Here is a 16,293-nt window from a genome sequence, read left to right as displayed (position 1 = left end):
ACCATCGATCTCAGCAAATACATCACAGAAATAAAATTTTTCAGGTGTAATTTCTTTAAAAAAAATCCTTCGTGTGTATTTGAGATCCACATGAAAGTTAGTTTGTGCTACATTAGAAAAGTTGTAACGATGGTTACCAGAGACCAACAGAAACAAATCTGTACAGTTTCGCGAGCTTTTCCATACACATTGGAGTAACAGATCTCGCAATTCGTTCGATTTTTATGACAGAAAATAATGTAATAATGATGGTCTTGTGATTCTTTGAAGAGGCTTTCGCAAGTTTTAGCTTTGTCTATGACTATAAATAGTGGTGACATAGATACGAACCAAATTAAAACTGCAACGAAGCTAATTTTGTTGAATGCTTTTGGCGCAAGTACTTCCTTGAGAGTATCCATCGTTTCAAAACTGTTCTTATTTTCGATTAGATGAAAATCGCTCAATAACTAAGGTTGTGGACTTACGGTTACTCGATGTTTCAGATTAAATTAAAGTTTCTGAACGAGATTACAAATTTAACTCTTGGCTGCCAATCTTTTGTTTTCGCACGCCATCATTTTCTCGAATACACAGGAGGCTGATATTGGAAACTGAAGCAGAAAAATGAAATGGACAGATATGTTTTGCTTAGGTTATGTCAAATTTTCTCTCTCTAATGAATAAGATGCTATGAAATTTCGTTGAAAGACGCGTCAAAGAAACAATTAAGTATGGCGAGAACTTTGGCTGAGACTTCTTTCGTCACTACAGAAAGAAATTAAAAACTTAAAAAACTTCGTGCAAGCCAGGGCTTTTCTATGAACCCGCGGTATTCAAGCTTTTCAACATGACAATCGCTCGACTCCTATTTTTCCAAAGAGTCTGTAATACTACATGTTTTCTCTTTTGACTCGTATGATACCTGCAAACCGTTATTTATCAGTGAGCCTTATCGTGAAACACACTTCTGTACGAAACTAAAATCATGCATTTAAACCCAGCCGTCATACGCTCCTCTATTGGACAATCTTTAAGGGATTTCCATAACTGAAGATTATCCTTGTATTTATTTCCCGAATGAGAACGTTATAACCAAATGTATACCTTGTTCTTCTTGTTAACGGAATGAAACAGCTTAGGGTCAACAGTCGTCAAGTCATAAAAATATTCCTCTCTAAGAAATGAAACTGAGTCGTGGTATACTATGAATAAACAATCACTACAGTCTAAACACATGGCTCTATCACTCGTTTTTACAGTTTATGGAGAGACGTGGCCTCCATAGAGAGAAAATTCGTTGGACTTAACTTTGGAGCGTAAAACTGGACGGCCGCTAGCGCTCAAGCTGGGCTTCAAACTTAAAGTTCTGACAAAAAGGATGTTTCTGATACCCCGAAAAGTTTCCTCCGACCAACACACACTTCTTCGGTGATTTTGCAGAAAACAAATTTTTGCTAAAAATTGATCCATTGAAATATTCGAAATAAATTTTATCGTTTATTGAAGCACTGTTGTTCTAAAAAAATAAACCGGTTAGCCGTTAAATGGACCCGATAGATAAATATTTTGAATATTTAAATCCACGTAAGTTGTCGGTAAAACTTCTATTATTTCATACCAAATGCATGTATCTTGCTTCAGTTTAAATGCAAGAAACAGTATTTGCCGATAACAGATTCTTTCATGAGTGCTTAAGTCGCTTCTACTCCTTTTGGGAACACTTGACGAACCGTCTCAAGGATTTGAAATACTTTGGCCAATATTCGTCTACGAATCTCCTGATTGAAAAACAAGTCACTTTGTATTCATGGCACTTAATATAATCTGTAAAGTCGGGTAACTGGAATTAACTTCAGAGTGGAAATCAGTGCAATCAAATCGAGCTGGTTGAGCGGGGTGAAAAACTCAAAAATTGCGAGTTCTGCGAAAGCGCGTCAGTCAACTTTTTCTGGTTTGATTTGAGAGATGATGCCTCTGGCCATCTTTTTTTTCTCGTTTTCATTCGAATGAAAAGTCATCTCTATTTTTACGGTCCGAATAACTTAAAAGCGCAAAGAAACGAAGCTTAGTGACTAGAGAGGATTGAATGCGAGCTTTGAAAAACTTTACTGACACGTTTCCCAAAAATTTCTGAAAGAAATTGATCTCAAATTAACACGGACAACACTGAGAAATTTGCTGATGCAAGTCTCCACATCCATCGGGTAAAAATGCATTTTCGTTTATCGCGTCACGAACTTACACGTAAATAACGTGCCCAGTTGAGAGGAATTTATTTCTTTCTGTGGTGACGTAAGAAGTCTCAGCCAAATTTCTCGCCATACTTAATTGTTTCCTTGACGCGTCTTTCAACGAAATCAGTTCAGAGCATCTTATTCATTAGAGAGAGAAAATTTGACATAACCAAAACATCTGTCCATTTCATTTTTCTATTTCAGTTTCCAATACCAGCTTCCTGTGTGGTCGAGAAAATAATGGCGTGCGAAAACAAAATATTGGCAGCCGTAAGTTTGCCAAAAGTTGAAATTGTAGTTTTGTTCATAAACTTTTATTTAAACCTGAACAATCGAGTAACCAGAAGTCCTCAACCTAAGGTATAGAGCGATTTTCATCTAATCGAAAATACAAACAGTATTGAAACGATGGATACTCTCAAGGAATTACTTGTGCCAAAAGCATTCAACAAATATAGCTACTTCGCAATCGTGTCAATTTGGTTCGTGATGGGTGCAACCTTCCTCGGCATTTTTATTGAAGTGGAAAACACCGAACCCAGGTTTGATTTCCGTTGCGGTGGAGCGAAGACTGAAAACATTGATCTCGTCCGTGGAAAATGTTTCCGGCAATACATGAAGCAGTACAACAAATACGGTGTTCCCGTCTATGGCTTCGTGATCATCAATTTCTTCCTTATTGCTGCTGTATATGCTGTGTACTCCCAAATAGTGAAAAATACAGTCAATGAACTGTCGTCAAGCACTGGCAACGGTGACCCTGAGAGCCAGTCGGGCGACCAAGAGAATAAAAATTCAAAGGGAAAACAGCTTTTCATCGCTTACTGCTGCCAATTATCCACGAGACTTGTTTTAGGAGTTCTTTCCATGATCCTTCAAACTCAGTTGCTTTATCCTCTCAAGTTTTCCTATACGTTTGACTGTTATTTACCCTCCAGAACCAATCAGCCAAGGAATTCATCGGACGCCACCCAAAACTCTGCTTTTTACGAATGTAGCAATCAACGATCGGAAAAGAAAACCTTCTGGATGAACGCTATTCTTGTAGTGAATGGAATTTTTGTCGCTGGCATTCTTATTGAAACCATCTACATTTTGTCACGGGCATGCATAGAAAAGAAGTTCATGAAAAACTCAAAGTTTCTTGAAACACATTTAAATCCCAACCATGGAAAATCTCATCAGGAACCTCAAAGACAAGAAGGAAGAATAGAACAGTTACGAGTGCATGCAAACCGTTCGACCCGAGGCAAGTTGCACCTAAGACCTCAGAGGGAAGATGATGTCGTTCAACCACAACCATACGAGCGAGAACACCGTCCAACCGAAGTCGAGTTACACTCAGAACCTCAAAGACAGGATGATGTTGTTCCACTGCAAAGAGAGCGAGAACACCGTGCGACCCAAATTGAGTCCCACCAAGAACCTCAAAGTCAAGATGACGTTTTCCCACTACAACCACGGGATGAAATCGAGTCGCATCAAGAACCTCAAAAGCCAGATAGAAGGTGCGGACATGATAATGTTCCTCTGACGCAAAGAGAACCAGAACAGCTCCAAAACTCAAATCTTCAACGATTCATTGCGAAAACAAAGGAAATAATTCAAGAAGACACCCAAAACCTTTCTGAGCTCCAATCACCTTTTTTAGGAAACCCAGGCGAGCAAACGGCAGTTAAACATTTGACTTTGGATCAGATTTACACAAATCTTACGGTTATTAATGATAGAGATACATATGACTTTACTGAAGACAGACAGGAGCAACTCAAAGTTTACCCAAGGTCGCGCAAGGGAGAATCACAACCGAAAGGCTTAGAAGACCTCCTAACGGATAAAAGTAAGAAAGTTTTGGTTGTTGGTCGTCCCGGAATCGGCAAAACATTATGTTGTATTAAACTTCTCAGAGACTGGGCATTTGATGAAGTTTTTATAGCGACATCTAATGCTGAAACGCACTTTGATGCTGCCTTTTTCGTAAAATTCAGAAGATTCAACTCGACCGACGTCCTGAACCTCAAGGAACTATTGATTCAGTCAGAGCATTTTCCCCCAGACCACCTGGATGATAAAGTCTGGAAATACATCCTGCAACACCCTAAACGCGTCCTCATACTTTTTGACGGATTCGATGAATTCAAACATGATGCTAAGATCGTTCAGGCGCCTCCTCCTCGTCCCAGCGTAGAACAGCAAATGTCGCTCCGAATCCTCTATCACTGTCTTGTGCACGGAAAACTCCTCAAAGATGCCTCAATTGTGACCACGACGAGACCTACGGCTTTGCCGAGCATCAGACGCCTTCCATTCGACAAAATCTGCGAGATTTTGGGGTTTTCAACCGAGCAAATTGAAGAATATGTCTACAAATTTACGGGAGACGACAAGCAAGCAGGCGAAACACTATGGCGACACATCAACAGCAACATGAACTTACTTTCGCTCTGTTATGTCCCTGTGAACAGCTTCATCATATGCTCAAGTCTGTTCCAAATATTGCAGTTCGAAAGTTCCGCTGTTGTTACGCTCCCTTCCAAATTAACCAAGATATACAAGATTGCAGTGAAATTGTTTTATTTTAGACACACTAAAGAATTCCACGATACTGATATCACTCGTGAACACTTTGAATCTGATAAATTGTCCTCGGATGTGGAGGAGAAATTCGAGAAACTAGGAAGAGTGGCGTTTGAAGGAATCAAAGAAGGAAAACTGATCCTTGAAGGAAACGAAGTACGCGGAATGGAAGACAACGCGCTTTTTCATCGCTTACCCGACCGTAAAACCAGCGCGCTTAAACTTGAACGCCAATTCTGTTTCATTCATCTGACAATACAAGAGTTTTTCGCTGCGAGGCACTTGGCAAATAGTATGAGTGAAACAGAATTGAGGAACTTTGTTTCCGAGAACATCAAGAACGGCAAATGGCAACTGGTTTTTCAGTTTCTGGCAGGACTAATGGAGGATAAAGTTCACCTACCAAGCGAAATCATCACTGACCTTCTTCCTGTGAAAACTGAAATGAAAGAAAGCGCCGACTCCAACGAACAGTGGACCGAGAATGAAGACAAAATGGTGACCTGCTGGCCGACTGAAGACGAACAAGATTTAGCAGTGACGCTTTTTAAATGTGGTAACGAAAGTGATAAGATAGAGTCGATAGTTCAGAGAAAACTTCAACAAATTAACTTTAATTTTGTAAATTTTATTCGTAGCCACCTCACAGCTGTTGATTGCTCTTCGTTAGTAAATGTAATTAAGAATGTTCAACAAATTTCACATTTAGATTTGAGTCAAAATGATGTTGGTCCATTAGGTAGTTTTGAGATTTGTAAATTGTTAAAATGTAAGGAATCTCAACTACGCTGGTTGAACCTCACAAGTAATCAACTGACAGACGAAGCAGCAAAGTATTTAGCTGAAGCCATCAACAACAACAACTGTCAGCTACGCACGTTAAGCCTCTCACACAATAACATCTCACACATTGGAGCACAGCACTTGGCTGACGCCATCAACAACAACAACTGTCAGCTACGCACGTTAAACCTCTCATACAATAACATCTCTGACATTGGAGCACAGCACTTGGCTGACGCCATCAACAACAACAACTGTCAGCTACACACGTTAAACCTCTCATACAATAACATCTCTGACATTGGAGCACAGCACTTGGCTGACGCCATCAACAACAACAACTGTCAGCTACACACGTTAAACCTCTCATACAATAACATCTCTGACATTGGAGCACAGCACTTGGCTGACGCCATCAACAACAACAACTGTCAGCTACACACGTTAAACCTCTCAGGCAATAACATCTCACACATTGGAGCACAGTACTTGGCTGACGCCATCAACAACAACAACTGTCAGCTACGCACGTTAAACCTCTCATACAATAACATCTCACACATTGGAGCACAGCACTTGGCTGACGCCATCAACAACAACAACTGTCAGCTACGCACGTTAAACCTCTCATACAATAACATCTCTGACATTGGAGCACAGCACTTGGCTGACGCCATCAACAACAACAACTGTCAGCTGCACACGTTAAACCTCTCATACAATAACATCTCTGACATTGGAGCACAGCACTTGGCTGACGCCATCAACAACAACAACTGTCAGCTACACACGTTAAACCTCTCATACAATAACATCTCTGACATTGGAGCACAGCACTTGGCTGACGCCATCAACAACAACAACTGTCAGCTACACACGTTAAACCTCTCATACAATAACATCTCTGACATTGGAGCACAGCACTTGGCTGACGCCATCAACAACAACAACTGTCAGCTACACACGTTAAACCTCTCATACAATAACATCTCTGACATTGGAGCACAGCACTTGGCTGACGCCATCAACAACAACAACTGTCAGCTACACACGTTAAACCTCTCATACAATAACATCTCTGACATTGGAGCACAGCACTTGGCTGACGCCATCAACAACAACAACTGTCAGCTACGCACGTTAAACCTCTCACACAATAACATCTCACACATTGGAGCACAGCACTTGGCTGACGCCATCAACAACAACAACTGTCAGCTACACACGTTAAACCTCTCAGGCAATAACATCTCACACATTGGAGCACAGTACTTGGCTGACGCCATCAACAACAACAACTGTCAGCTACACACGTTAAACCTCACATACAATAACATCTCAGACATTGGAGCACAACACTTGGCTGACGCCATCAACAACAACAACTGTCAGCTACACACGTTAGACCTCTCAGGCAATAACATCTCAAACATTGGAGCACAACACTTGGCTGACGCCATTAACAACAACAACTGTCAGCTACACACGTTAAACCTCACATACAATAACATCTCAGACATTGGAGCACAACACTTGGCTGACGCCATCAACAACAACAACTGTCAGCTACACACGTTAAACCTCACATACAATAACATCTCTGACATTGGAGCACAGTACTTGGCTGACGCCATCAACAACAACAACTGTCAGCTACACACGTTAGACCTCTCAGGCAATAACATCTCAAACATTGGAGCACAACACTTGGCTGACGCCATCAACAACAACAACTGTCAGCTACACACGTTAGACCTCTCAGGCAATAACATCTCAAACATTGGAGCACAACACTTGGCTGACGCCATTAACAACAACAACTGTCAGCTACACACGTTAAACCTCACATACAATAACATCTCAGACATTGGAGCACAACACTTGGCTGACGCCATCAACAACAAAAACTGTCAGCTACACACGTTAAACCTCTCAGACAATCAACACATAACAAGCAAGCAACACGTACGTAATTTACTAAGCAATAGTCAGTGTAAGCTTATCCTTTAGGCCTCAGCAATTCCAATTAAAAACTGAAAAAATTATTACAACAACTTACTATTCAAAATAACTGTGAGGTAACCAGCTCAGTGACAATTACAACCAATAAAGTAGAAACGTGACTGACAGCAAAGTGAGTGTTAGATGCGCTTGAGGCAGCGAGATTATTTGAACCGGATCGAAATGAAGAAAAATGAACCAATGAACATGTTTATTGGGAACAAAGGATGTCAAACTTTTTCTATAAACGATCCAATAACATTGAAGTAAAACCACAAACTTCCTGCAGAGAAAACAAACAAACACGGACCTCTCAGGAAACTTTGTCATTTTATGATTGGTTAGTTTCGATCCTAAATTCACTGCATGCTCATAAATGTTCTTATTGCTTGTGTATGTCGTAAGGAATAAGTTTTCTGATGCGTTTATTGAAGCTCTTTAGGAGATTATAAGCGGATCAAATAAGTTAATATAATGCAGATTGCTTGGTACAATACATTTGTTTCATTTGTTTTAATTTTTTTGAGTGGAAGCGATCCGGTTCAAGTAGTTTCATACTTTCTACCAGTGAAATCGTAACCAAATTATAAATTGACTAGTCGCACTTAAAAAAGAGCCTTTTTGAATAGGTTTGTGGTGTAAGATTTATTTAATGTAATCGAAACAATTTTTGCGGTTTTCGCCGTTGTCATAAACATTGAGTATTTTTGTACATGTTTAGGGCCTGTTTCTCGTCTGGTATGATGAAATGTTAATAAGTTGGACTACGAAATCTGATGAAGTACCAAACTCAGACAGTTAGGTTAAGCTTAAAAGTTCTTGTAAATAGAGTCAGAACTCCCAAAGTTATCAAAGTAGAATAAATTTTTTAAGCCAATTAAAACTTGAGTTGTCATATATCTATCCCTTTGGTTAGACCTAACTTGAAAGCTGTGGAGAGGGGTGGGGCAGCAGAGGGGGGAGGTGAAACCTTCTAAATATCAGACTGGAACAAAATACATTTACAAGAGAGACATGCCTCCATTCCTCTATAGAAACACTTATCACTTACTCTTAACCCACAGAGTCCCAATATATGACTGTTAACTCTCCTCTTTACCTGTTGCAAATTTCCTTGCAATAAATTAGTAATGAGAATTTGGGGATAGATCAAGATAACCACTTTTGCTTTCAAAGTTTGTGTATTCTGATTACCTGTTTGCTGCATAATGTATGCATAATGTAGATTCTAATTCATATCCCAAACCAACAGTAAATATCTTATTCCCTTGAGTGAGCACCCACAATCCTACCCCAAATAAGTTCCCACTCCCTAGGTTGTAATATCAAGCAAGCGTGCGCCCCTCCTCCCTCACTCACTAAAGTAGTAGGGATACAAAGGAAACCTGTTTCTATTGCCATTCAATGTACAAATTTTAAAGCTTTAACTGAAGCAGAATCAGTAATTTTCTTAATAAGCACCCCCTCCATTAAACAAGGGAGGAGCCCTTTCCCTCCAATGAGTGCCCCTCCTTGAGACCAGTATTTTGAATAAGTTCACAAGCATTTATTCCAGGAAATGCAGTATTTTAGTAAGTTTAAAATGTAGACAACATGAAATAAATGTCACATTTTTATGTCTTGAATAAATTCCTGTCCACTTACATAGAATTTTGGTCAAAATTAATCAAGTGGGACACAAAATAACCTTTTTTTTGTAAAACAAGATTTACAGAATCAGTTAACCTTGGTGTAAAAAGTAAAAAAAAAATATTACAGAAAAGAAAATAATCAGAGACATATATGAAATCTACCTGTACAAACTCTGTCTGAAAAAACAATCTTTTCTTTAATTTCATCCAAATGTGTTACAGAATAACCATGTGTACTTTTAAACTGAAAATTATGTATTAGGCTTCTGCACATCATTTCCCTCCAAAAATATTTACCCTTTTACTCTTAAAATTAATCAAAAAGAAATTTGTTCTTTCAACACAATTCATTCACTAAGCAGAAAGGTAATGACAGTGAGGCCAAGAGAAAGAATAAAACATCAGAAACTCATGGCAATTAGTTTGAACAACAAGAAGCAGAGATGTCAGTTTTTTTGCCCCTTTTTATCAAAGAAATCTGTTTGAATGTTTTCCAAGCTTAACAGCTTCTTGCCTTTTTTACTCCTTCTTGCTTCAAAATTTCAAAGTAAAAAAACTGGCTTACTGCAGGTGTGATGCAAAAAAAGAAAAAAAAAAGACTGTGTTTTCATAACACAATAATGTCCTTTGATGTTATACCTGACTGTGGAAGATATGTTTCTGAAAAAATTGTCACCAGAAGTAGCCTTTATGATCTCAATTTAATTTACAACTACACATACATAATCTAAAAAAATATTGATAAAAAACTTTTAGGCTTATTTTCCATTGCATATGCTACACATAATAAGCCTTTTCACAGTTATGTACTTAATTGTCAAGCTTTTAATTTGGAGTGAGGCTGAAAGTGACCTTGTTGTAATAAAGACCAGTATCTAGTTAGCATAATAACAAAGTAATTTACATTTGAAAAACAGCAAGGTTTGTATCATAACAAGGTCACTCTTAGCCTCACTCTAGTTCAAAGGCTTGGCAACTAAGCATGCAACTGTAAAATGGACTATTGCCTATAATTAAAGCTGTATTTCCTGCAAATAATATTCTATGAAACTTTTCCTCCCCTTATCTCATTTATTTAAGCAATTCTCTTTACTGTCTGCCATACAATTCTTGTGATATTAGTTCTGAGAATTAGGTATTGGAACAACTACTAATCCATACTTTTCTTCATTCTTATCACTGCTGATATTGTATTAATTTATTGATAACATCAAATTGCTTTGTGGCTGCCAGATTGTGATTTTCGGCTGATTGCCAAATGCTTGGCAAAGACTTGAACATTAGGTGAGGTTTACACCCTTGGCCTCTTCACTTGATGATGAGAACTGTCCACAATATTGTCTTCCAACTCCTTGTACCTGGCTGTCAGTGGGTTGTAGATGTTCTGAGCATCACACGAGGGCTCTGCTACTTTTATATAAGGTGGTGCTCCACTAACCACATCCATAAAAGACCTGCCATTACTACGCTCCCAGCCATGCTTAGCACGGTATGCACAACCCAGACAAGCTGAATTGGCTGTATCTTGGATGGCAAAGACAGGAGCATAAAACACATCAGCTATTACTTGAAGTATGGCAAGATTTGATGATGCACCTCCTGTTGCAAGTATGCGTGTAGTTGAACCTAACAACAGAATAATAACAAAATTATAGCCTTGCTGTGTAGGGGTTAGTTTGGTATATTCCCCAGAAGATAATCAAAACAGCCTTATTTTATTAAGCACTCTCCAATTGACTCAAGCTCAGCTTCAAATGTTCCACTTTGACTACTTTTCATTTGACTAGCTTTATTGCAGTTGTGCTACTCAAAATACACATTAGTTGAACAAGGAATTGGGTGTTAAATCAAGATAACAACTTCTATCTTAAAAGTTTGAGTATTCTCATAACCTCTTTGCTGGATTAAGTATGGATATTACAGGCCAGGATAAGTTACATGTTAATCACTTCTGGGAGTTGAAGGGTTTAAAACAAACAAGAATACAGAGCAATAATAATTATTTTACTAAATAAGTGTATTAAGGAACACGATGATAATCTGAGATCATACTATTTACCTAATGAGTACCCTAGGGCTTCTGCATGAGCTCTCTTAGCCATGATCTGTCCCTCAACAAGTGCTCTCACTTCTATTTCTTTTGAAAATGAATCAACTCTTTCCCCCTTATCATTAAAACGATGAATTCCAACAGCAAAAGGTGTTATTTCTGTGGCTGCAAAATAGATGCCAATGTTTCCTTTATTGCCACGATCAGTGTTCTTCAAAGCTTTATTGAAAATTTCCCAGGAGTTGTCTGCTGAAGAGTCTCGTATGGACTCTCTTGTCAAGGACCCATTCTTGAAACAGAGAAGAGCCATGTAGGCATTTTCTACAAGGAAGAAAAATATATTTTCAGATTTTCACACTGTTGCCTTGCTGGGAAAGAAATACAGATGATAAAAATGATTTAGTAGTTTTGCTTTCATTCTACAAAAACTATTGACAGTGTTACTAACAGTTGCAAGTAAAAAAGTCATAAGCAAAATTAGAGTTGGCCATTTCTTGCAGGATAAATGACATAAGTCACATTATCTACCATGAGATGTTTGTTACACAAACAATCCAGTATTTGTCTTTATTTGTTGTAAATGAAAGTAATAACAATAATTGATAAACTTATATAGTACGTGCTACATGACTTAATGATCATGTGTGAAAAAAATATAAAACAACCATAATAAACTAAGCAGATAAAATATGATTAAAAAAACCTAGAATCACTGAAAAATTATACAAATGAAATGCTATAAAACAGAAGTTAAGACTAAAATCATGTCAAAATTGATATGGCTTAAAAATTGCTGACACCATAAGAAAAAATACTATTTAAAATTTTACAGACATCAGGAAAGCACTAATTCAAAATCATGGGTCTAAGGCAAACATTTAAAATTGCCAAAAGTAGAGGCTTATTTTATTTCAGTTGGAGGTGAGTTCCAGACTTTTGCTGCAGCCATGCTAAGAGAGTAAATAATCACCAATTTTTGCATAAGACTTACATAATGGATTATTTCAGTGACTTTCTTTGGTGGATCACAAAGAATAACTTGTTCCATACGTATAGTAGAGGTAAGATCAGTTATGTAGGACCGTACCAAGCCACATATGGCCTTATATTTTAAAAGTACTATTTTGAAATTAATCCCTATGTGAATGGGTGACCAATGAAGCTTCATAAGGAGAGGGATAGCAATTTGTTAATTAACTATTTGTGTACATCTCCTCCATTGCTTGAGAAGGACACACACATTTTTGGAAATCCTTACAAAAAGCTTTCAATATGAAACATTGAATGCAAACTAAATCAAATATACAATACCTTCAATTGGATTGACAAATATATGCCCCTCTAGGGCAGGCTTGGGAGTTTTGAAACATAGCATGAGTGTGTCACTGGTACCCAGACTCAATGCAATGTCCCCTTTGTCTAGCCTCATCCCTGCTAAGGAAGCAGGATTGTCACCGGTGAATGCCACAACCTTACAATCAGGACTGAATCCATATTCTTGCACCATGTACTGTGATATATGGCCAATTATTTCATAGGAAGGTACCAAGTCCCCAAGCTTCTCCCTCAAATTTGGTGCACACGCCTACCCAAAAATAACAAAAAAATTGAACAAAGATTCCACATTGATCAATTGCAATTTCAAAAGTCTGTTTCAATCTTCTACAATTTGAAGTTGCATTGGGTACAACTGAACCATTTTTTACACAATCACTACAAAGCAAATCTGGTTGGATTCCAAAATTGTCATCACTACCCACTATATGGAATTTGAATTTGATGCTCATCAAGCAACTATCCTATTTTTCTCCAAAATTTGTCCTTAACTCTTTTTCATTTGTCAGGTCAAAGAGTGGTAAACTAAAATGGAAACCAAGGGAAAAACTGGTGTAAGGCTGCTTGGTTAGCACTTATGGTGAGTGAATCTAGATGAAACTAAGAATTTGTAAACTGGTGCACCTCCAAAGGGTGGTAAAGTTGTTCTACATTATGCTTTTTCACTTATTTCCATGTACAGGCTCTAAATGCTTGGTAACTCAAAAACCAAACTGTGCTCTGTTAAACCTACTGTTAATGCTCCATTTATAGTACTCAAATTATAGTTTTCATTGTATCAGACAATGACAACCAGGGTGTGTGACCAGTCCAAGCTTTTGTCTGTCAACCCTCAAATTTACTAGACATATCAGTGCATGAAATTAATTTTTTTTCCTGACAGCCACTTAGCTCCTTAATTCTTCAAAGTGGTAGCCAATTCAAAAAAAGTTGGTTGCCATTTTCAAAGACAAACAAAACCATTTTTTTTTTTATGCTGTCAGCGTTCTAGATAGACCCTCCAAAAGTAAGTTAGTAAAAAGATCTTTAACCTGCAACAAAGTGGACACTAGAATGGAAGATATACAATGCTCAAGCTCACCTAAATCCAAGATGGCATCTAGTTATTGATCAAAATGCATGTGCGACATTTTGGAAACAAACTTAACAAGGAAGTTTGCCACAGATCTATCTTTGCAAATCTCGGTAAAATTTCCATACCGCCCCATACTATTGTAAAACAAATTTGTTCTCCCAATGGCAATGTATTGTTTTTTTAATTGTTCTCTCTATTAAAGAACTGAATGCATATTAATGTAGTGCAGGGCTGTGTGGAAATTTTACCCAAATCTTTTAATTCACTGTATCTTTAAGTAGGGTTATGATGAAACATTCTGGTTGCCAATTTGATGACTAATTTTCAGGATTTGATCACCAAAGCAAAAAATTTAGTTGCATTGGCACCTGTAGTAGGCGCTATTTCACGCCCTGCATATGCCCCATAACATCATTTTAACTCTACCAGAAGGTAGTTGGTTGTGCAAACAAGCAGCCAAATACATTGTTAATTTTAATAGCCCAATAAATCAATAACTCATCAGATTTCAATGATAAACAATACAAATATATTGCCTGAGTCTTACTGTGAGGTCTATTATCTAAAGCTGACTTAAATAATATCAGAGTTGGTATTCTTCATGATTGTAACTTAAAAAGTTTGAACTAGAATGATCAACAAACCTCTAGGCACTTGTCTTCCCAAGTTTTACTGTGAATATTCATCAGATTCATTCCAGATCCATCACTAAAATCAATTGGTGCATAGTCACCAATCAAAAGACTAGCAGCAAAGCTGCTAACCAGGGAAATTCTCTCACACATGTTGTATGCATCAGGTTTCAACTCATATATCTTGGCAATTTGATTTCCTGTGAAGCGTTCATAAGCCCTTGAGCCTGTAATATCACTAAGTCTTTGTGGGCCACCAACTGCATCCTCTAAATTTCGGCATTGTTTTCCTGTACTTGAATCCATCCATATGGGAGAGTCCTTGATAGCAAATGAATCCTAGAAATTGAAATTTGATGAGAAAAGAAAACACTTTAAGTTTATGATGTCTCAGGCAATAATCAATTTTTTCCTCAGGACTTTGTAGGGAGGTACCATATGACTCTTGATGCTTTGACTTCATGCTACTGGCAGCATGCAGTCAAACATCTGCATTTCTAATCAAAACTCTGCATATTTCAAGACAAGCAATGAAAATTAACAAAGTTAACGATACAAACAGACAATAGAATATGGCAACAATAATACTGTTTCCTCTTAGTGGTGAAATTTAGAGGGAAACATAATTACCTACAAATAAAATAAACATCTGTTACAAAATAAATTAGCTAGGTGTATTGCTTTTCAACTTATATGTCACACTTTCAGCTTAAGTATTTAAAAAGCCCTCAGAACATGAGAACCATCATCATAAGAAGACCTTTAAGGTGACAGGATTGGCTTTCTCAAAATGATTCAGTGATCAGTTCAACAACAATACTCTGGGCACCTGAAGACAGGCACATGCATTGTAAGCCTGAGAACGTATGGCAGTATTCTATTGGAGAAACTGAAAAAGGAGACTTAAACCACTCCATGGACATAATCCAAAAACTGGCTGAGGCTTATAACAGTGGAATACCTTTGCCACCATCTTGCATTCCAGTGGGTACTCATAATGATAGTGAGTGAGAGAGTAAATGAGTGAATAAGTCAGTGACTTATTGAATTGGAACCATTTAACCCTGTAATGAACTGGCATCCCATTAAAGGAAGAAGTCCTCTGCTATCCAACAAACTTCCAGGTGGACAAAGCCACTGTGAGAGTTAACCCTTTAACTCCCAGATCAAATTTGTAATTCTCCTTTCTGTCAACCATACAATTCTTATCATGTTAGTTCAGATAATTTAGTGTTGGATCAGCTAGTTATCCACAAATTGATATTTTTCTTTATTCTCAACACTTATCTGGTTGATATTGTATTGACTTTGTAAGGAGAAATTCGGTCTTGGTCACCCATGGGAGTGAAAGAGTTAAGTGTCTTGCCCCAACATTTAACTCAATGATCCGCCCTGAGCATAAACTCAGTTCATTCATTGAGGAATCCAGCCCTCCAACCACCACAACAGTGCAGCATATCTCATAGATTTGTCACAACCATCACTATTTAATTTATCAAAATTAAAAAAAGGGGCAATGTTCGGAAGGAACAGGATAAAGTGAGTGCTCCAACCATACATAGGTGCACACCCTGTACCTGAAATTGGTCATAAAGAGATTTTCCACTTTGCAAGTTTTTCAATGTCTCTCTTGCTCCATTTTTCCAATAAACACTGCCATGTTGTTGTCCTGTTCCAGAAACACAAGCAATAGCTCCGAATTCCAGACCATTTTCTTTCAGTCTTTTTAAAACAAGGTCAAACGCTTTCACCCACAATAACGTTGGCGCTGTAACAGTTAGCTTATCCTTGTGTTGATGAACGCCGCCCTGCGTTTTAAATTCCGGAAAATCGTTATCGAAGTGCACGGAAGCCTCTGTCACAACTTTAAGATCTTTGTCGATAACTAGTGCTTTCAACTGCTGCGTACTTGAATCAAATCCCATAAAGAGGGGAGCAGCCATTTTGTTTCCTTCCGGAACTGGTTGTTCGCAAATAGTCGGAAAATAATCGT

General features: G+C 38.0%; 2 protein-coding genes across 2 annotated transcripts; one reads left to right on the top strand and one right to left on the bottom strand.

Annotated features, from left to right (window-relative positions):
* Positions 1 to 2,453: 2,453 nt before the first annotated feature.
* On the top strand, positions 2,454 to 7,710 carry LOC149047731 (uncharacterized). The gene has a single exon (XM_089199664.1). The coding sequence runs from the start codon at positions 2,625 to 2,627 to the stop codon at positions 7,584 to 7,586; it is 4,962 nt and encodes a 1,653-aa protein (XP_089055790.1). The 5' UTR covers positions 2,454 to 2,624; the 3' UTR covers positions 7,587 to 7,710.
* A 1,391-nt stretch (positions 7,711 to 9,101) lies between these two features.
* Positions 9,102 to 16,291, bottom strand: LOC113673965 (xylulose kinase). Its single transcript, XM_027190440.2, has 5 exons — positions 15,878 to 16,291; positions 14,313 to 14,639; positions 12,570 to 12,843; positions 11,268 to 11,579; positions 9,102 to 10,834 (listed from the first exon to the last, which is right to left on the bottom strand). The coding sequence occupies exons 1-5, from the start codon at positions 16,241 to 16,243 to the stop codon at positions 10,500 to 10,502; spliced, it is 1,614 nt and encodes a 537-aa protein (XP_027046241.2). The 5' UTR covers positions 16,244 to 16,291; the 3' UTR covers positions 9,102 to 10,499.
* Between the last annotated feature and the right edge of the window lie 2 nt (positions 16,292 to 16,293).

This window comes from Pocillopora damicornis, chromosome 3, assembly GCF_964200805.1.
Source record: "Pocillopora damicornis chromosome 3, jaPocDami1.2, whole genome shotgun sequence".
In the NCBI taxonomy this organism is placed as follows: Eukaryota; Metazoa; Cnidaria; class Anthozoa; order Scleractinia; family Pocilloporidae; genus Pocillopora; species Pocillopora damicornis.
Note: the sequence above shows the minus strand (reverse complement) of the source record. Positions and strands in the feature narration are given on the sequence as shown.